This window comes from Colobus angolensis, unplaced genomic scaffold (genome assembly GCF_000951035.1).
Source record: "Colobus angolensis palliatus isolate OR3802 unplaced genomic scaffold, Cang.pa_1.0 Scaffold19, whole genome shotgun sequence".
Classification (NCBI taxonomy): Eukaryota; Metazoa; Chordata; class Mammalia; order Primates; family Cercopithecidae; genus Colobus; species Colobus angolensis.
The window spans coordinates 16,450,418-16,472,319 of NW_012115043.1; the positions used below are offsets into that span (position 1 = coordinate 16,450,418).

Sequence of the window (21,902 nt, forward strand, 5' to 3'; positions counted from 1 at the left end):
CTTAAAGATAACCCCCAAAACAACAAAGCTGAGTGCCTTCAATATAGTAAGATAAGAACATTACATAAATTGTTTTCTTGGTTAGAGCCATATGGGTGGGCCTGTGTGTTTTAATACAAAGTATAGTGAACTGCTTAAATGTTCCTGGGTATATGTAAATAAATGTTTTTAAAAACTGGCCTACTTGGCCTTACTTATATTACGTAAATGTTCACCATCATCTGATGAATGATCATGGGCTTTCACTTACTTATCTTTTAAAATTTTTTTTTTATTTTTAGTAGAGACGGGGTTTCACCATGTTGACCAGGCGGGTCTTGAACTCCTGACCTCAAATGGTCCACCTGCCTTGGCTCCCAAAGTGCTGGGATTACAGGCATGAGCCACTGTGCCCAGCCTCAGTTACTTATTCTTTATGTAATCAGAAGTTTTAAAGAATGGTGAAATGCGGATACTCTGAATAAAATGATTGTTAAGATCATCAGAGGTTATGGCCAGGCACAATGGCTCACATGTAATCCCAGCACTGTGAGAAGCCAAGGTGGGTGGGTCACTTGAGGCCAGGAGTTTGAGACCAGCCTGGCCAACATGGCAAAACCCTGTCTCTACAAAAAATTAGCTGGGCATGGTGGCGCTTGCCTATAGTCCCAGCTACTCGAGAAGCTGAGGCATGAGAATTGCTTGAACCCGGGGAGGCAGAGGTTGCAGTGAGCTGATACCATACCAGCCTGGGCGACGGAGCGAGACTCTGTCTCAAAAAAAAAAAACAAAAAAGATTACATAGCTTATATGCAGATTACCAGTGTTTAAAAATAAATAAAACATTGAATGATAATATTTATGTTACATACCCTTAATAAAAATATTTATTTTAGGCACAGTTCAGATTCAGAAGCGTCAACAGTTAGTCAGAAAGATACATGAAGATGAATTGAATGATATGAAGGATTATCTTTCCCAGTGTCAACAGGAACAAGAGTCTTTCATAGATTATAAGGTATGTACCACTAACAAATATTTAAAATAATTGTTAGTGATTATTGTGCTTATTAGTTAGAGCTTATTGTGCTTAGCAGTGCAGACTAGTGAATCAGTAATAATGCAGATCATTGTTGAATTGAATATGGGTACTTACTGTGGCCTAGTCAGTCATGAGTGCACCATATAGAGTATTTCTCTTATTCTCAAAACATGGGAATTAAGCAATTATTAACTTTTATAGGGGGGAAAGAGGTTTAGAAAGGTTAAGGGACTTTCCCAAGGTAGCAACTGGCAGAGCTAATTTGTTTTTGTTTGTTTGTTTTTTATTTATTTGAGATGGAATCTTGCTCTGTTGTCCAGGCTAGAGTGCAGTGGTGCAGCCTCAGGTCACTGCAACTTCCACCTCCTGGGTTCAAGCAATTCTTGTGCCTTGGCCTCCCAAGTAGCTGGGATTACAGGTGTGCGCCACTACGCCCAGCTAATTTTTTTGTATTTTGAGTAGAGACGGGGTTTCGCTATGTTAGCCAGGCTGGTCTCGAACTCCTGACCTCAGTCTACCCACCTCAGCCTCCTAAAGTGTTGGGATTACAGGTGTGAGCCATTGTGCCCGGCCACGGCCTTTTTTTGTTTTGTTTTGTTTTGGAGAGCTAATTTGATTCCAAGGATTTGACTTAAGAACTCTTATCCCTAGCTGCTATTTTATAGTTAACATCTTTTAAAAGTGACATTTTATATGTGTATATAGATATTTTTATTAGCATTATTTTCACAGAGTGAAGCAGACATTTTCAGTTGGCAGGAGGGAAAGAGGAGAGTTGTGGTTTTATATCCTCTCTAAGATCTTCTCTTGATCAGGGACATAGCCATTCCTTTTCATTGCTTTTTTTTTTTTTTTTTTTATTCTGATGGAAGGGAGAGCATGTTATGTTTTTCTGCCTATAACTCATCTAGATCTTGTCTCACAAGACTGTACTGTCCGTTCTGTCATTCCCCAATACCCCTGGAGGTTTATGAGGATCAGCAAAATGGCTGGTCTCCTATCTAGTTTTCCCTAGGAAGGATGTAGAGAGAAACTCAGGGTAGAAAAGTAAGCTGTGTCTGGGTGTGGTGACAACCTCCCAAATTCCCAAAGTTGGTGACTTTGGGAGGCCGAGGTGGGTGGATTGTTTGAGCCCAAGAGTTCAAGACCATCCTGGCCAACATGGTGAAACCTTGTCTCTACCAAAATACAAAAGTTAGCCGTTTGAGGTGGCACATACCTGTAATCGCAGATTTTTGGAGGCTTAGTTAGGCACAAGAATTGTTTGAACCTGGGAGGCAGAGGTTACGGTGAGCTGAGATCACGCTGTTGCACTCTAGCCTGGGCCACAGAGGAAGACCGTGTCTCAAAAAAAAAAGGAAAGAAAGAAAAGTAAGCTATTGTTTTTTTCCTCCATTTTTCCACCCCCAATTCTCACACTTAATTTATGTATGCTTCCCTTACAGGTTGTATTTCTTGAAAAGGCAAAAATACTACTTTGTAACTAAATTGTATCTTTCAGGGAGGTACTTCTCCCATCCAAGTACTAACCAGGCCAGACCCTGCCTAGCTTCTGCCATCAGAGGAGATTGGGCGCATTCAGGGTGGTATGGCTGTAGACACAGGGAGGTACTTATGAAGTTAATTATAAATAGTTCAGTTTTTCCTACCTGTATTAGAAGATGCCATTTTCTTCACCACAATGTTTTCTGGTTCCATAGGATAACATTGGCTTTTGGAAAACTCACCACGCATAAATCTCTAGAGAGAATTTGTAGTTTGGTTTGGGTTTGGATTTGTTTGTTTGTTTTTTTGAGATGGAGCCTTGCTGTGTGGCCCAGGCTGGAGTGCAGTGGGGTGATCTCAGCTCACTGGAACTTCTGCCTCCTGGGTTCAAGTGATTCTCCTGCCTCAGTCTCCCAAGTAGCTGGGATTACAGGCTCCCTCCACTATGCCCGGCTCATTTTTTGCATTTTCAGTAGAGATGGGGTTTCATCATGTTGGCCAGGCTGGTTTTGAACTCCTGACCTCAGGTAATCTGCCTGCCTCAGCCTCCCAAAGTGCTGGGATTACAGGCGTGAGCCACTGCACTTAGCCTGTTTTTTTTGTTTGTTTGTTTGTGTTTTGTTTTTTTGTTTTAAGAGGCAGAGTCTCATTCTTGTTGCCTAAGCTGGAGTGCAGTGGTGCGATCATGGCTTACTGCTGCCTCAACTTCCTGGGCTCAAGCAATCCTCCTGGCATAGCCTCTCAAGTAGCTGGGACCACAAGCACATGCCACCATGTCCAACTTTGTTATTAAATTTTTCATAGAGATGGGGTCTCACTATGTTGCCCAGGCTATTCTGGAACTTCTGGGTTCAAGTGATCCTCCCGCCTTGGCCTCAAAATGCTGGGATTAAAGGATTGAGCCACTATGCCCAGCTAGTGAGTCAGTTTTTGCAGATCTCTTGCTTCTAGCTGTTAAGTGTGGATCAGATAGATGTTGAAGCTCTTTGGAAGACCTGGTCAGGATCTGCTTATCAATACTTATGTCAACATCATATTTACTGCATGAGGAATGCTGTACTCTTCTTTCATCCGGTGGCTTCCTGTGCTTGTGCATTTCAAGAGTATGCCACACCAGTGTATCGGTCTCTTCTACTCCGCAGTCCACTGCTTCTGGGTAGAAGAAACTTCTTTTCTCTCATACAGGTAGAGCAGATGAAATGACTGTGATTAAATTTTAAATCTTTATTTGTTCTCTGAAGATTAATGAGCCAGAAAGTGAAGCAGTCATTTCAGATAGTTATTTTTCAAGTATAAAATAGTGTCATTCTCTTATAGGACTTTTTTTTTTTTTTTGCTTGTTTCTGAACCCAGGTAATTGACTGGTCTAACCATAACGTTTGTGATAAATTAAGCCAAATTTAAGTATCATTTTGCAGATTTATACATAAGATATTTTTAACTGGATGGATAATGCTGTAAGAACCTGTTGAACCACATTAAGTTTTGACTGTTTTTGGTTAAATTTTGTTACTAATGCATATGTTTGAAAGAAAATTCAAATCAGTCAAGGATACCCTTATTGAAGCAGTAAAATTCTATAAGCTGAATTGACCATGATTTCTACCACGGGTGCTGACTTTCAGTTATAGTGATCTATAGATTAACCTTCAGAGTTATATTAATTGTACAGATGACAGAACTGCTGTAATCTGGGTGACAGTCACTTCAAAAGTTTACATGGAATTGGATAAGTTAGTTATAAATGTTCAAGATTCAGTCTGCCCTCTAACATGCTTATAGAATTTATGGCTTATCTGTACTTACTTAGAAATGTTAATTGCATAGGACTAAAATGTTTCAAATAGGACTAAGATTATTAGAATTTCATTCTTTGAAGGGTACACTGAGTACAAACAATTTTTGAAGCCATAAGTCAGCTCTCGATGTAATTTTACTTTTATTTTTTATTTTATTTTATTATTTTTTTGAGACGGAGTCTCGCTCTGTCACCAGGCTCGGGTGCAGTGGTGCAGTCTCGGCTCACTGGCAACATTTGCCTCCCAGGTTCAGGTGATTCCCCTGCCTCAGCCTCCCGAGTGTCTGGGACTACAGGCGCATGCCACCATGCCCAGCTAATTTTTGTGTTTTTAGTAGAGACGGGGTTTCACCAGGAGGCCAGGATGCTCTCGATCTCTTGATCTAGGGATCTGCCCACCTCAGCCTCCCAAAGTGCTGGGATTATGGGTGTGAGCCACTGCGCCCAGCCAATAATTTTGCCTTTTGTAAAAGGTAATCTCTCTTCCCAATTCAGAAGAACCTTTAGTCCTGCAAGCTGTAGCTAACTTTCTGTCTTTTAAGTTCTTCCAGACATGCGTGGTGGCTCATGCCTATAATGCCAGCACTTTGGGAGGCCGGAGAGTCGCTGCTTGAACTCAAGAGGCAGAGGTTGCAGTAAGCCGAGATTGCACCACTGCATGCTAGCCTGGGCGACAGAGCGAGACTCCGTCTCAAAAAAAAAAAAAAATTATTCCACCATGCTGTAGTTCTCAATTTGATGTAGCTCTCTGCTCTGTGTTTTCTTGCATATGAACGTTGTCTTTCCCAGTGTTTATACTATTGAAAATACTACCCGGGGCAGGGTGGTCTCTGTAGAAGTAAAGACACAAAAGCTTATGCGTTATTATATCTTAAAGATTTAAATTCAGCTTTTAAAGCTCTTGACATTTTATTTCTTCTCTTTCAAAAAAAACGTAGTCATTGAAAGAAAATCTTGCAAGGTGTTGGACACTTACTGAAGCAGAGAAGATGTCCTTTGAAACTCAGAAAATGAACCTTGCTACAGAAAATCGGTATTTAAGAGTATCTCTGGAGAAAGAAGAAAAAGCCTTATCCTCATTACAGGAAGAGTTAAACAAACTAAGAGAACAGATTAGAATATTGGAAGATAAAGGGACAAGTACTGAATTAGTTAAAGAAAATCAGAAGCTTAAGCAGCATTTGGAAGAGGAAAAGCAGAAAAAACACAGCTTTCTTAGTCAAAGGGAGACTCTGTTGGCAGAAGCAAAGATGCTAAAGAGGGAACTGGAGAGAGAACGACTACTAACTACGGCTTTAAGGGGGGAACTCCAGCAGTTAAGTGGTAGTCAGTTACATGGCAAGTCCGATTCTCCCAATGTATACACTGAAAAAAAGGAAATAGCAGTCTTACGGGAAAGACTCACTGAGCTGGAACGGAAGCTAACCTTCGAACAGCAGCGTTCTGATTTGTGGGAAAGATTGTATGTTGAGGCAAAAGATCAAAGTGGAAAACAAGAAACGGATGGAAAAAAGAAAGGGGGCAGAGGAAACCACAGGGCTAAAAATAAGTCAAAGGAAACATTTTTGGGTTCAGTTAAGGAAACATTTGATGCCATGAAGAATTCTACCAAGGAGTTTGTGAGGCATCACAAAGAGAAAATTAAGCAGGCTAAAGAAGCTGTGAAGGAAAATCTGAAAAAATTCTCAGACTCAGTTAAATCCACTTTCAGACATTTTAAAGATACCACCAAGAATATCTTTGATGAAAAGGGTAATAAAAGATTTGGTGCTACAAAAGCAGCAGCTGAAAAAGCAAGAACAGTTTTTAGTGACTATTTACATCCACAGTATAAGGCACCTACAGAAAACCATCATAATAGAGGCCCTACTATGCAAAATGATGGAAGGAAAGAAAAGCCAGTTCACTTTAAAGAATTCAGAAAAAATACAAATTCAAAGAAATGCAGTCCTGGGCATGACTGTAGAGACAATTCTCATTCTTTCAGAATGGCTTGTTCTGGTGTATTTGATTGTGCTCAACAAGAGTCCCTGAGCCTTTTTAACACAGTGGTGAATCCTATAAGGATGGATGAATTTAGACATATAATTCAAAGGTACATGTTAAAAGAACTGGATACTTTCTGTCACTGGAACGAACTTGATCAGTTCATCAATAAGTTTTTCCTAAATGGTGTCTTTATACATGATCAGAAGCTCTTCACTGACTTTGTTAATGATGTTAAAGATTATCTTAGAAACATGAAGGAATATCAAGTAGATGGAGTATTTGAGAAGTTGGATGAATATATATATAGACACTTCTTTGGTCACACTTTTTCCCCTCCATATGGACCCAGGTCGGTTTACATAAAACCATGTCATTACAGTAGTTTGTAACATCTGTAGATTGGATAGCATTTTTATGATTTGATGAGTTTCTTGGAAGGTTACTGTTTCTAAGAGTTGTGCTTTATTGCCACTGAGAGAATTCAGAATAAATTGAAAGGTGGAGTCTAAAAATTATTAGCTGTTACAAATGGAACATTTCATTATAACGTAATCACTTTGATTTGAGCAAATGGTTTAATTTTTATCCTAAAAATCAGTTAAGAATATATAAAATCCTATTTTGGCCAAGTTTGTTTCTTTTCAGTATAGTTTATAATGAAAAGATCACCTTAAGTGAAATTATTTTCCTTTAATCTTTTATGTGTTTATTCACTTTCGGAAGCTAGGAATGAGCAACACAAATTTTACTCTGAAGTCAGAAGAGCTCATATATAATAATTCGAATGCCCCACCTATTTTCACTTGTCCATTCCACATACCAGCTTAGTTATGATACTTAATCACATAATTATCTTTGATAAAGGTAGAGGCACAATCAAAGAGGCAACTGAGCAAGTCAAATTCTAATGTGTGTACCTCATAATAATTTTTTATCCATTTTCATCTTTATATTCTGTAACATGAAACTTACCTAATCTTAAAATGTTAGCTTCACTTTTTACCTATGAAATACTTATCTTTCCGAATAAATATAATGTGTCTATAAAATAATGAGACTGATTCTGGTTTCTTTAGTCATTAAGCAGGTATCTAGTCCTATAATGAACAAAGGTGAGGCTTCTTTGAGGAGACAAGTGAAAAATTTTTGCTTCAGAGGAGCTCATAAGCTAAGCAAATAAATGAAATTAAGGTATGGGGGCATGGTGGCCTCAGGCTGTCTGGAGATGTTTGGAAAGGCTTCTTGAGTGAGGTGGCCTTTTAACTGAACTTAGTTTTTAAAGTAGCTTTTGGAGGAGAAATGAGAATTTGCTATGCAGACAGGGAAGGGAATCTCACTTAAAAGGAAGGTTCTTTGGATGTGAAGATACACTACTTTAAGGAAGCAAGGTAGTGCTGGAGGATAAGAGATGCAGACCACAAAGGGACCCATTTTATGCTAAAGGTTTTGTCCTGTAGGACATGGAGAACCTCTGAAGAATTTTCATGGTGGTGGGATAAGATTATATTGTATTTTAGATTACAGTAGTCCCCCCTTATCTTCAGGATATATGTTCCAAGACCCCCCCTGGATGCTTGAAACCAGGGATAGAACATAATCTTACATATAATATGCATGAATTTCTTTTTCCTTCTTTACAGTCACACATAGGTTTGTTCTTACCATAGAACTTACCAATCTCAGCATACTTTTGTTTCTCTTATTGAGAACCTTCACCCTTTCACTTAAAGGAAGTGCTTTATAGCTTCTCTTTGGCATATCCAAATGCAAGCATCACTATTGTATTTTGGGGTCATTATTAAGTTACTTAATCATCCTTAATAATCCTTATCTTAGGGGTACTTGAACACAAGCACTGTGGTACAATAACAGTGTATCTGATTAACAGACTGCTACTAGGTGATTAATGGGTGGGTAGCATAGATACATGACAAAAGGATGATTCGCATCCCATGTGGGATGGAGCAGAACTGCATTATTTCATCACATTACTCAGAACAGGCATATAATTGAAAACCTATGAATTATTTCTTTTTTTTAACTATTTGAAATGGAGTCTCGCTTTGCCAGCCAGGCGGGAGTGCAGTGACACGATCTCAGCTCACTGCAACCTCTGTCTCCTGGGTTCAGGTGATTCTCCTGCCTTAGCCTCCTGAGTAGCTGGGACTACAGGCGCGTGCCACCACACCTGGCTAATTTTCATATTTTTAGTAGAGACGGGGTTTCACCATGTTGGCCAGGCTGTTCTTGAACTCCTGACCTCAAGTGATCTGCACATCTCCGCCTCCCAAAGTGCTGGGATTACAGTCTTGAGTCACTGCGCCCTGCCTAAAACTTATGAATTATTTCTGAAATTTTCTATTTAACATTTTCAGACCACAGTTGACCACAGATAACCAAAACCTCAATCACAGAAAGTAAAGCCGTGGATAAGGCGGGACTAGTGTATAGGTAGCAGCCTAGAAGATTGATGGGAAAGGTGGGATGCTAGAAGGTGGTCAGCACAATACAGACATGAGCTGATGAGCATCTAAACTGGGACAAGTAGGAGAGGAAAGGAGAAAACATTTGGAAAATAGTAACATTGATATTTCTTGTGAAGGAGAAGGAGAAAGTAACAGTGACTTCTAGATTTCTGGGTTGGGTCATCTTTTGGATAGTAGTACCACTGAGACAGGGAATTCAAGGTTTGGGGCAAGGGTAATTGGAGATGAGAATTGTGTTTGGAGGTAACTACTAACATTCAAGTGGAGAGGGTTAGTTGGCAGTTCTATGGTCATCTCTTGCCGACACTGTCTATTTATCAGACTCCTGGGAGAAGACCAACATCTATGGGGTTGTAGGGAAGGCTAAGGACAAGAGTGGGGAGTGGTATCATGAAAATCCAAAGGCCATCTCAAGTAAAAGGAATAAATGTGTCATGCTTTTTAAAAAGTTGATGTGTGGAAAATGTTTTCCTGGGTTGGAAACTGGGCGGCCAGGGGATGGCAGTATGGACTTCAGTGAAGTAGTGACAGAAGCCTGATCATAGACATTGAGGAAAGCGGTGTAGGTGTTGTGAGCTTTTGCTGTAAGAGAAAAAGTTGAGACTTTTGTTTTGCTTGGTTTGTGAGAGATGTGTATGTATTTCTGCTGAGTGATAAAGCCAACGGGGAGGGATTGATTTTTATAGGAAAGGAGGAAAAATAATGGAAACACATCTCATTATTTTATTGTCACATTTCTTTTCTTTGTTATCTTTTGAGTGTTTCCCCTTTTTGCCAGTAGAGTTATTGTCTATTTTTTCTTTCTAGAGGACAAAAAAAAACTAATACAGACTCCTTTATTTTTATATGGATATACTAGGATTATAATTCAGATATTTAATATCTTTTTTCAGAGTGTTCAGATAATAGATTAATGGAGAAAACATTTAAAATTGTTTAAAATTTAAATACATTGAACTCTAACATAGATGAAAAATGTGTTTCCTGCTTTCAGTCGACCTGATAAAAAGCAACGTATGGTAAATATTGAAAACTCCAGGCATCGAAAACAAGAACAGAAGCACCTTCAGCCACAGCCTTATAAAAGGGAAGGTAAATGGCATAAATATGGTCGCACTAATGGAAGACAAATGGCAAATCTTGAAATAGAATTGGGGCAATTACCTTTTGATCCTAAATACTGATTCACAATTGAGTTAAATTAGACAACTGTAAGAGAAACATATGCTTTGTACAATGTTTGGTATTGAAACTAATGAAATTATCAAGATGACAATGTCTTTTTTTGTTTCTAAGTATCAGTTTGATAACTTTATATTACTCAGAAGCATTAGTTAAAAGCCTACTAACCTGCATTTTCCTGTAGTTTAGCTTCGCTGAATTTTTTTTGACACTGGAAATGTTCAACCGTAGTTTTATTAAGGAAGCCAGGCATGCAACAGATTTTGTGCATGAAATGAGACTTCCTTTCAGTGTAAGAGCTTAAAGCAAGCTCACTCATACATGACAAAGTGTAATTAACACTGATGTTTGTGTTAAATTTGCAGCAGAGCTTGAGAAAAGTACATTGTGCTGGAATTTCATCAACATTTTATAATCTTACACTCACTTCTTGTCTTTTTGTGGGTTCAAGAGCCTGCTGACTTGTGAAGAATTTGCTGCCCTCTTAAGAGCTTGCTGACTTGTTTTCTTGTGAAATTTTTTGCACATCCGAATAATGTCGAAGAAACAATAAAACTACACCATGAGGAAAACTAAAGGTCTTTATTTAAAATCTGGCATTGTATTAACATGTGATTTTATACTATGTAGTATTTTATACATTTCCTCAGTAGTGATATTTGGTAAAGCAGTTCATATAGTTTTTTTCTAAGTTCCATGAATCTTACCCAGTGTTTACTGAAGTATTTAAGCAGCATCTGAATATTTCCACCCAGCAATGTTAGTTTATCTCAGAAAGTTCAGAATTCATCTTCGTGTTGAATTTCCCTTTTAACTTCCGTTCATAGACATATACGTGACTTCCAATTCGACCCTCCGGCAAGTGAGTGTGGAAGAAAAGAGCAGTTCTGTTATAATTGCTTGAAATTAGGAAAGCACTTATTTCCTAGAAGCAAATAAATGTTTAAGTAAATAAAGGCTACATTTTGCTGAGTACTGTTTCAGTCAATTTTAGAATTGCCTATTCTAATTGCTCTCTACAACTTTTTGCTTAATAACAGAATTAACTTATAGGAAGTAAAATACCTTGATAGTTACAGAACTGGGGCTTATTTTGACTAGAGAAAAGACTAATTATGAAATGTGGGTTGAAACAGACCATAAAAAAAGGTTATATTATCTATTTACCTGAGGGTTTCCTAAACCTGGGATACAATTAAAACACTGAGATTTCCTCTTTTTCATGTTTACTTACCTCTGCCAAAATGCTGAAGGTGATCAAGTGAGTAGGCAATGATGCATCATCATGAAACTCTCTATGTAACCAGTTTAAGGGATTTAGGTAAAATACATCTGCTTCATCAAGATACTGACTTTTTCCAGTCAGGTCTGGGGGGCACTGGAGAAATCTCATGGGAAGTGGGCAGTGAACATGGCTATGAAAACAAAAGTTTCCATAAATAAATACAAGTAAAACATGAAAGTTTTCATTAATCTTAAGATAAGTCATTTATACTTAGCAAAACGTGAAATCTGAATCCGTAAACTGTTGCAGTTAAGCAGCAAGGCTTTAACTCATTTTCTCAAAAATAAAAAACATGATTCTCATACCATGCACCTATGCATCAGCAGCAGTATAATCTACAAGCCCAAACTAGCTCATAGAACTCCATTTCAAGGAGAGAAGTAGGTCAGTAGGGGGACTCAACATTCTGTAGCATTGGTATTCTGTTCCAGAAGCGTAAATGGTCTTCAGGACCAGGTAAGTTTACTTGTTCATAGTAAAGTAATTCTCCATAGGCGTATTTGATAAAGTAGGAAACTGGATTCTTTCTCTCTTCCCTTTCTGCTCTGATAGGGGATGGATCACATGCTTACATGGCAAGTTTTGTTTTTTTTGGAGACAGAGTTTCGCTGTCGTCACCCAGGCTAGAGTGCAATGGCGCAATCTCAGCTCACTGCAACCTCCACCTCCCAGGTTCAAGCAATTCTCCTGTCTCAGCCTCCTGAGTAGCTGGGATTACAGGTGCCTGCCACCACGCCTGGCTGATTTTTTGTAATTTTTAGGAGAGATGGGGTTTCACCATGTTGGCCAGGCTGGTCCTGAACTCCTGACCTCAGGTGATCCACCGCCTCGGTCTCCCAAAGTGCTGGGATTACAGGTGTGAGCCACTGCACCCAGCCACATGGCAAGTTTGAAGTGTGTGTGTGTTTTTTTTCCTCATATATAAGATTTAGAAGTAGAGAGCAACATATGTCCATTGATTAACATCCAAATAAGTAATGGTTTTATTGTGGCATAGAAAGACTAGAGTAGGTCGGGCTCAGTGGCTCATGCCTGTAACCCCAGAACTTTGGGAGGCCGAGGCAGGTGGATCACTGGAGGTCAGGGGTTCAAGACCAGCCTGGCCAACATGGTGAAACCCTGTGTCTACTCAAAGTACAAAAATTAGCTGGGCATGGTGGCATGTGCCTGTAGTTCCAGCTACTCAGGAGGCTGAGGCAGGACAATACTTGAACCCAGAAGACGGAGGTTGCAGTGAGCTGAGATCACACGTCACTGCACTCCAGTGGGCGACAGAGCAAGACTCTGTCTCAAAAAAAAAAAAAAGAGTATAAAAAAGATGGATTCATTTCTAATACCAGTTATGACAATTTAAGCCAGTTACTTAGGTCATGAAAAAAGCCATGTTTATAACTGCCTTAGGAAAAATTAAACCTCACTGATAACAAACATTTAAAATTTCCAGTTAGAAATGAAGTTAATAATTATGGAGGAGGTTTGTTTTATTTATGAAATGCATACAAATTAAATGTACACAAGACCGAATAGTGATTTATTTATTGGAAATGAAGGTCTTGTTTCGAAGGGAAGCAGAAATTCCTCAGAAAAAGCTGCCTGCCTTATATAAAAGCTGCCGGCCTACTGTAGTCTTTCTTTGCCACAATAAAACCATTACTTGTTTGGATGTTAATCAATGGACATACGTTGCTCTCTACTTCTAAGTTTGATGCAAAATAGGCATCGGACGTTTTCCTCTGTTGTGTGCTTTGAAAAGGTGTGGAGAACTTGGTGAACTGTACAAAGCCTAAGACATCAACTGACTATAAGTAGGTATAAAGAACATCTTGGTACCTCTAGGATTCCTGTTCTCCACAGTATTACCCCTAATGTGAGCAGAGAATGAATGTCCCTGTTTTAGCCACATACACATATAGTAGGGAATCCTCACGTTGAAAGGATACTTGATGTCTTCCATTTAGCCTGTGGTTTTTGCTAGGATCTCAATTTTTCTAAACTGTATATTAATGATTGGCATTAATGATAAGTAGGAGTATTCCAAGTATTAAATTCTCCTAAAATGATAACCACAGTGATTAAATTAATTGAATGTGCATATGAGACATTAACTCCAGATTGTTTAAAGCCAGATTGAGTTAAATAGTTACAGATTTTATTTATTTATTTATTTATTTATTTTTAGGTATAGTCTCGCTTTGTCGCCCAGACTGGAGTGCAGTGGTACAACCTCAGCTCACTGCAACCTCCGCCTGCCAGATTCAAGCAATTCTCCTGCCTCAGTCTCCCGAGTAGCTAGGACTACAGGCATGCACGACAACACTTGGCTAATTTTTTTTGTATTTTAGTAGAGTCAGGGGTTCACCATGTAACCCAGGCTAGTCTCAAACTCCTGAACTCAGGCAATCTGCCTGCCTCAGCCTCACAAAGTGCTAGGATTACAGGCGTGAGCCACCACGCCCAGCCTGGTATATAATTTTCCATAGGAAATCTGGCTCCTTTGCTCCTGTACCATTATTGGGTAATTGGTAACTAATACAGCTTCCTGAAATACAAGCACAGGACCAAACGGATGTCTTTTTAAAGGCCATATATAGTTGAGGCAATTTTAGTTTATTTCCCAGAAACACTTAATTCAAGCATTAGAATATCATCTAGTCGCATTCCCTAATTTTTATAGGTGAGACAACTGATGTCCAAAGAGATTAAAAATCTAGTTTAAAGCTGGGCGTGGTGGCTCACGCCTGTAATCCCAGCACTTTTGGGAGGCTGAAGTGGGCGTATCACCCAAGGTCAGGAGTTCGAGATCAGCCTGACCAACATGGAGAAACCCCGTCTCTACTGAAAATACAAAATTAGCCGGGCATGGTGGCGCATGCCTGTAATCCCAGCTACTCGGGAGACTGAGGCAGGAGAATCACTTGAACCCAGGAGGCAGAGGTTGCAGCGAGCCAAGATTGTGCCATTGCACTCCAGCCTGGGCAACAGGAGTGAAACTCTGTCTAAAAAAAAAAAAAAAATTCTAGTTTAAGATGAGGGCAATAGTCCAGTAGTAGATCTGGACTAAAATCTATGTTTTAAGTTTAATTCAGATTGTGTAAAGATGTATCACAGAGATCTGTAGTAAGGTAAGTAATACATAAGTTTCTTTACTAAGAAGACTATCAAATACCTACAAATTGTTTTATACTGATTTAAATCAGAATTAAGTGTAAGTAAATTGTTTTTAAACAATAATAAAGTTTATTTAAAAGGTTTTCTTTGACACAGTTCAAGTGGTTTTTAAAATCCATCAGTGAATAAATATGAGTGGGAGTTTAAAATTTATCATTTGATCAATGACCAATTAGTTCAAATCCAGGAATCTGAAAGGGAATTGTAAAGTAGTCAGTTTCAGTTTCTCAACAGCATATAGTGGAACATCTGTTATTACCTGTAATAAGGAGTAGCGTGGCAAGGCATCATCATAAATATTGAAGCTGAAGATTTATTGGGATTGTTGTAACAAACTTTTTGAATGTGACTCATGACATCAAGAGTACCTCGTTGATGAACTAAACCAGTATAAAGGGCGAGGAACAAATTTGATAAAAACAGGAAACTCAGAGCTGGTTTCTTCCATGTTTTCAGGTGGGTTAGTGAGTATCCTATATGAAGATAGACATATTGAACCTTAACACTGACAATCTTTTGTTATGTTAACTGCAAATACATCTGTAATTTTTAATGGAAATAACATAAATTGTAATACTGTTACGACAAATAAGACATAAGCAGTAAGTCACATCTCTGACCATTCACTACTATTGTCATCTAGGTCTTGACTTTTTCTAGTAAAAGGTATTGAGGTATAGTAGGAAGGTTATGGTCATGGAGTCTAGCAGGTCCAGATTTGAATTCCAGCACAAGTTGTTTTACTTTGATGATCATTTGGATAATAGTACCTTTTTCAAGTGTTAGAAAAAAATGTCCAGTGCCTGCCCTGGCACATAGTAGTTGCTAAATAAATAGGACTTTTAATTATTCCATTTACCTACCTCTTTAATCTCCCAAGCACTAATAATTGGTATTTTAGTGTGTAATATGAGTTTCAATAATGTGTCCTCTTAGGAAAATAAGCCATTGGGCACCTGAGAGATTTTCCATAAGTATCTGAGTGCTATGTCTTTTTTTTCCCACTGCAGTGGGAAATTTTTTTTTTCCCGCTACAGTCAGGCAATTTGGAGATGCTGAACAATTTTTCTTTTTTGATTTATGAAAGTCATTATTCTGTGGGGCAAAACAACAAAAAACCAAAGGAAAAAACCAAGTTGAATGAATAGAAGGGTATAAAAGGATAAGTAAAAGTCTCTCTCCCCTCTGATAGTCCTTTTCTTCAGCAACAGCCACTGTTAATGGACATATTAGGATCTACTGAGAATACCAAGAACAAGCCTTTCCACTGGAAAAGATTAAGCTTATTAGTAAGCATGACATTTTGTTCATAATTTACATATACTCTTTTTATAGAACTAGATAATAGTTCTTTTTGAACTTGGGTATTCTTCATCCAAACCTTGGTTTGCCCAAAATGTTAGTACAATACTCAATGGGGCCAAGGCAGTGTATTTTATTTTGTTCCTCCTATAAATATGTTAATGACATACACGGTTCATAACTCATGAGTTGGAATATCACATATCCATGTCACCTAGTACTTTTTAATCTACTTGAAATAGTTCTGATTAAGTAATCTGAAAAGTGGTGTGGTGAAAAATGTAGCAAGAGTAAGAAAACTAAGCCTATCACTTAAATCTACATTTATAAGATGTTTGAAATGGTAAAATGAGGAGCCTACTAAAAGGAATGATAATTGCAATTAGCTTTATTTGAAATAAAATAGCTGAGATGAGAGGATTGCTTGAGGCCAGGAGTTCAAGACCAGCCTAGGCAACATAGTGAGACTCCATCTCTACAAAAATAAAAAAAAAATTAGCCAGGCGTGATAGTGCGCACCTGTAGTTCCAGCTACTGGGAAGGCCGAGGCAGGAGGTTCATCTGTGCTCATGAGTTTGAGGGGACAGTGAGCTATGACCACGCCACTGCACTCCAGCTTGGGTGACTGTCTCTATGAAAATGACTCTATGAAAATGAAAATGAATAAAATAGGGCCAAGTGCAGTAGCTCACACCTGTAATCCCAGTACTTTGGGAGGCCAAGGCAGGCAGATCACTTGAGGTCGAGTTCAAGACCAACCTGGCCAACATGGTGAAACCCCATCTCATATAAAAATTAGCCAGGCGTGGTGTCAGAGATTGCAGTGAGCTGAGATCGTGCCACTGCACTCCAGCCTGGGCAACAGAGTGAAACTGTCTCAAAATAAATAAAATAGGATTCTAAAAGTTCAACCATCTGTAATAACCCCAGTCACATCCAGCAGATCCCCAAGTATAAGCTGAAGCACTTGACTTGGGTGGTAGACTAAAACAACACCTACTTTAGTAGGCTCACATACAAAAAGCCACATTAAAGCCTTGTCTTTGTCTGTCTGTACTGCTATAATGGAATACCTGAGGCTGGCCAATTTATAAAGAAAAGATGTTTACTTGGCTCATGGTCCTGCAGGTTGTACAAGCATGGCACCAGCATCTACTGGTGAGGGCTTCAGGCAGCTTCCACTCATGGCAGAAGGTGCAGGGGAGTCAGTGTGTGCAGAGATCACATGGTGAGAGAGCAGAAGCAAGAAAGTGGAAGGTGCCAGGCTCTTTTTTAACAGCCAGCACTCGGGGGAACTCTCAGGAGAGCTCACGTATTACCCCAGGATAGTGCCAAGCCATTTGTGAAGGCTCCAACCCCATGATCGCAGCACCTCCCGTTAGCCCCACTTCCAACAATGGGGATCAAATTTCAACACAAGGTTTAGGAGACAAACATCCAAACTACAGGAAGCCCATCCTACAGCAAGGCCCTAGAAGATACGGTTTGTTCTCAATTTGAAGATACTTATAAGGTGAGTATGGGTAAAGTGGTTCACTTATTAATAATTTGTTCATTCAAGGCCGGGCGCGGTGGCTCACGCCTATAATCCCGCCACTTTGGGTAAAACTCCGTCTCTACTAAAAATACAGAAAAAAGTTAGCTGGGCGTGGTGGCGGGTCCCTGAGAGGCTGAGGCAGGAGAGGTGGAGCTTGCAGTGAGCTGATACCGTGCCACTGCACTCCAGCCTGGAGGACAGAGCGAGACTCTGTCTCAAAATAATAATAATTTGTTCATTCGTTAAATGTTGGAAATTTTTATTAGAAACTGTGGCACTGGGTCAGGCGCAGTGGCTCATGCCTGTAATCCCAGCACTTTGGGAGGCCAAGGCAGGCAGACCACGAGGTGAAGAGATTGAGACCATTCTGGCCAACATGGTAAAACCCCATCTCTACTAAAAATACAAAATTTAGCTGGGTGTGGAGGCGCATACCTGTCGTCCCAGCTGAGGCAGGAGGCAGGCTGAGGTATGCACCTGTAGTCCCAACTGAGGCAGGCTGAAGCAGGAGAAACACCTGAACCCGGGAGGCGTACGTTGCAGTGAGCTGAGATCGCGCCACTGCACTCCAGCCTGGCGACAGAGCAAGATGCCGTCTCAAAAAAAAAAAAAGAAGAAACGATGGCACTAGGAATACAGTAATACAGGTGGGTGATCAAGACTGTGAAAATAGCACTCTGGGTAGAATGCTGGAAGATAACATGCTTGTATTTCTAGCATCTTCAGTACTGGTGAGACAGGGCGTCTCTTTAAGTTAGGTAATGCTTGCCTTACACGATGGTGACTTTAACTCTGAGCTTAGCTCATTTTAGGATGGATCATTTTAGTCAGAACTGAATCTCCGTATTACTTAGAGAAGTAAGACAAAGAAAATGCTTGGAAGAGAAGGAACAGCTGAACACTGCCAGGGAGAGTCAGGTGATAGCTTAGTTTTCTTGGGGACAGTGGATACTGAAACAGTTGCCATTCAAAATTGTCTTCAACAGTATTATGGATCAGAGGAGCTTTTGTGGAATATTCTGGGAGCCTTACTACATGTCACAGTATTATTTCTAAGAAAATATTTCAGGGTTCCAACTTAAAAATGAAGTTTGGGGATAAAGCCTTATTTAAAATAGAACTATCTTTATATTATTATTACTTTTTGAGACAGAGTCTCGCTCTGTCACCCAGGCGGGAGTGTAGTGGCAAACTGGCTCATTGCAACCTCCATCTCCTGGGTTCAAGCGATTATCCTGCCTCAGCCTCCCGGGTAGCTGGGATTACAGGTGTCTGCCGCCATTACCGGCTAATTTCTGTATTTTTAGTAGAGATGGGGTTTCACCATGTTGGCCAGGCTGGTCTCTAATTCAGGTGATTTGCCCGCCTCAGACTCCCAAAGTTCTGGGATTACAGGTGTGAGCCACAGCACCCAGCCAGAACTGCCTTTATTTACATGTTTAGCATCCTATACGCATTACTAAGCATTTGACATATAAAGAAAATATCTTTATAGCTTCAGTTCTCATCAAATGACTTGTGCACATGTTAGAAAAGAACCTAACTTTAGAGTATTAAGAGTCCTGAATTTAAGGCCTCTGAGGGGTTTTTAAACCTTGTGGCACTGAAAGCTTCCAAAGGGAATTTCATAAATGAGTTGCTAAAGGAAGGGTTGGAAAGATTTTCCAGTTCCAATGCTAGACTGAGTGAACCACAAGAGAAGCCTAAGGTCTATCGTTTTCTTATAGACAAGTAGTTCTGTTTCATCAATATTTAAAATAAATGAACAAGATTCCAGTAGGTGACATCCAGTAAGTCTAATTAATGGCACGCAAAAATTTGGAGATGCAGTTCTCACTGAAATAATCCACCCTCAAATGACCTAGCTTCAGAAAGTGATCATCCCCACCATGTAAATGATGTGAATCCCAATCACTGAAGATTTAAGACTTTGTATGTACCCCAGTGACTAAAGTATAGGTCCCTTCCTGTCACATAGTAATAACCCATTGCCAACTGGATGTAGACCTGCAAATAATAATAAATGGAGTTTTAAGCCACTACAGTTTTGAGGTGGCCTTTTACACAGCAATGGCTGATAGAGTTGTCATGTTTATATAAAAATAGGTTAAAACAAGTCACACAAAAGCAGCATATGGCTGAACTTTGTGGTATAACTCAAAATTTCAAGTAGTTAGGAAAGATTCAAACTAGGTCTCTAAAACATCAAGAGCTCCAAAGAGAACTGTTCTAAATGTCCGAAGATTCTGTCTAGGTGAGATCACTAGACAGAGTTGATCCTACTGTTGGAACCTCTTGGCATTAAAGAGCTCTGACTGTTAGGGGAAGTGCAAATCTCCTAGGAATCAGTTTTTTGACTCACTCTAGAACCTTAGGTAGGGGGTGGAGGAAAAGAATGCATCCTGTGAGGAGATCAAGGGGTTTTCTAGGTCGCTGTCTTTTAGGAATCCCTCTAAGTAGACAGAGGATGGAAGAAGGGGTGATTCTCACCTATTAGAAGGGGATCTCTTTACCCCTCATCAGCATTTTATCTCAATAAACTGGGAAAAGGCCCTGGTTACAGGGATCTTGCCACTTAAAGATTCAATCTTTTAGGCTGGGAATGAGGATTCAGACAATCCTGCCTGAATGAGGATTCAGGCAAACTTCGTGTAAATACTTGGTAAAGAAACAGGACACAGAGGAGGAATGCTGGAAAAAATCTGGTTTATGAAAACTGAAATCAAACTAAGTTACTAACCAACCTCCCCATCCCCTCCAGGCACACAAAAACATTTGCCTCTGTACTCTGGCAATGCTTAATTATAACACACACTCAAGTGGCTGTAAAAAAAACCCAACAAAACAGAAACCATTTTAACATCTGAATAGTGATTTATGAACAGATTTCCTCTGGCAAATGGGGCCAGCTATTCTTAAGGCTTGCCAAATAGCTTGTTAGATGTCTATATTTTTGTATGTGCCTTCGTTTGTATATGGTTAGAGTGTAAAGTAATGACAGACTGAGGCTTTGGTTTCAGAACTTCAGATGTATCAAAAATACAGATTTTTATGTTTGATTTTATATTTGTATGTTTATCTCCTTAAATCAAAGAGATTATACATCTCAGATCTGTAGGAGTTGATGTATACTTGGTCAAACACTGCTTGACTCAATGTTTTTCTTTTTTTTTTTTTAAGTAAAAAATAAGTTTGAAAACTGTAACTCCCTAGGTTTTTTCCAGCCTCCAGTTCAATTGGCTAGTCATTTCTTCTCTCCCAACATAGTGATTTTTTTTTAAGGTCTTAATATTTGAAGGAAGCCAACAGTCATTTATTCTGAATTAAACTTGAAGTTAATAAAGTTTCAATTCATAATTTTTCCAAACCAACCAATGTAAAAACCCAGATTTTCCTGAATTGAGTCATGTAAGAATTTTTGTAAGTGACAAAAAAAATACATGTTAAGACTGTGGAAAAATGGAGAAAAGGCCTGAAATAAAATCAGGAGTTAATTACTTAAAAAATTGCATATGCCAGGCTGGGCGCAGTCGCTCACGCCTGTAATCCCAGCACTTTTGGGAGGCTGAGGTGGGTGGATCACCTGAGGTCAGGAGTTCAAGACCAGCCTGGCCAACATGGTGAAACCCCGTCTCTATTTAAAATACAAAAATTAGCTTGGCATGGTGTTGCATGCCTGTAATCCCAGCTACTAGGGATGCCGAGGCAGGAGAATTGCTTCAACCCAGGAAGTGGAGGTTGCAGTGAGCTGAGATCGTGCCACTGCACTCCAGCATGGGTGACAGAGCGAGACTCCATCTAAAATAATAATAATAATAATTGCATATGCCTTAGAGTTTTAAAGGTGTAAATGCTTTGTGTGTATAAGCATTAAAAACTAGTTTCAACAGCAATAAATACATTTTTCCTTTGTGAAAATGAAGACCCTTACAGTTTAACCCTAAACTTAAAATAGCTAATCTAAAACAGACATTAACTTTACGTTTTAGTGAGAAACAATACCACCAAATAGAAACACCACCACCAAAAACTGCTTTGGTTATTGGATATTTATGTGGGTTTTTTGTTTGTTTGTTTGTTTGTTTGAGAGAAGGACTTGCCATATTACCCAGGCTGGTCTCAAACTCCTGGACTCAGGCGAACCTCCTGCCTCAGGCTTCTGAGTAGCTGGGACTATAAGTGCACACCACTGCACTGGGCTAGGATCTTTATGTTTTTATCTCACTTTAGAGGATATAGGAAAAAAGATATTTGGACTACAAAAAGGGAATATTGCAGTCATATAATTAATCTGTAATTAAGTAATTCCTTATTAACCTAGTTGAAAATAAAAATAGTTTAATGAGAATGTGTTGTCTTTGGACTATTTCTATATAATTTATTTTCTATAACAAACAAAAGCACTTACCACAGAACACCATACAGAATGGTAAAACTGGATAAATAAACCTGAATTCTTTGTGGCTCAACATGCTATAATAAAAAGAAATATTATTAAAAATATTAATTATCATGTTATATGATACATTGAGAAAGTAATGTATTTAATATAAAATATATTTAACTTGATCTATTTATTTTCTAAGTACTCAGACTGAATTTCTTGCTTCAGGAATTAGTCTCATTTTTTAGTTATAAGGTGATTATGA

General features: G+C 39.1%; 2 protein-coding genes across 3 annotated transcripts in view; one reads left to right on the forward strand and one right to left on the reverse strand.

The window, feature by feature from the left end:
- CCPG1 (cell cycle progression 1) overlaps positions 1-10,933 on the forward strand; it is a 54,501-nt gene extending 43,568 nt beyond the window's left edge. The window contains exons 7-10 of one of the 2 annotated variants that reach the window (XM_011940549.1): positions 876-997; positions 5,243-5,347; positions 6,497-6,642; positions 9,774-10,933. In XM_011940549.1, the coding sequence (XP_011795939.1) occupies positions 876-997; positions 5,243-5,347; positions 6,497-6,642; positions 9,774-9,963 (563 nt within the window). In that variant the 3' untranslated portion in view covers positions 9,964-10,933. Of the gene's footprint in view, positions 1-875; positions 998-5,242; positions 6,643-9,773 lie in introns of both variants that reach the window. The other variant, XM_011940548.1, reaches the window with a different exon arrangement.
- Positions 10,525-21,902, reverse strand: part of PIGB (phosphatidylinositol glycan anchor biosynthesis, class B) — a 49,965-nt gene continuing 38,587 nt past the window's right edge. Inside the window, exons 9-12 of the mRNA XM_011940573.1 lie at positions 21,662-21,726; positions 14,674-14,887; positions 11,196-11,376; positions 10,525-10,886 (exon numbers count right to left, since the gene is read on the reverse strand). Coding sequence (XP_011795963.1) covers positions 10,722-10,886; positions 11,196-11,376; positions 14,674-14,887; positions 21,662-21,726 — 625 coding nt within the window. The 3' untranslated portion in view covers positions 10,525-10,721. The remainder of the gene's footprint in view (positions 10,887-11,195; positions 11,377-14,673; positions 14,888-21,661; positions 21,727-21,902) is intronic.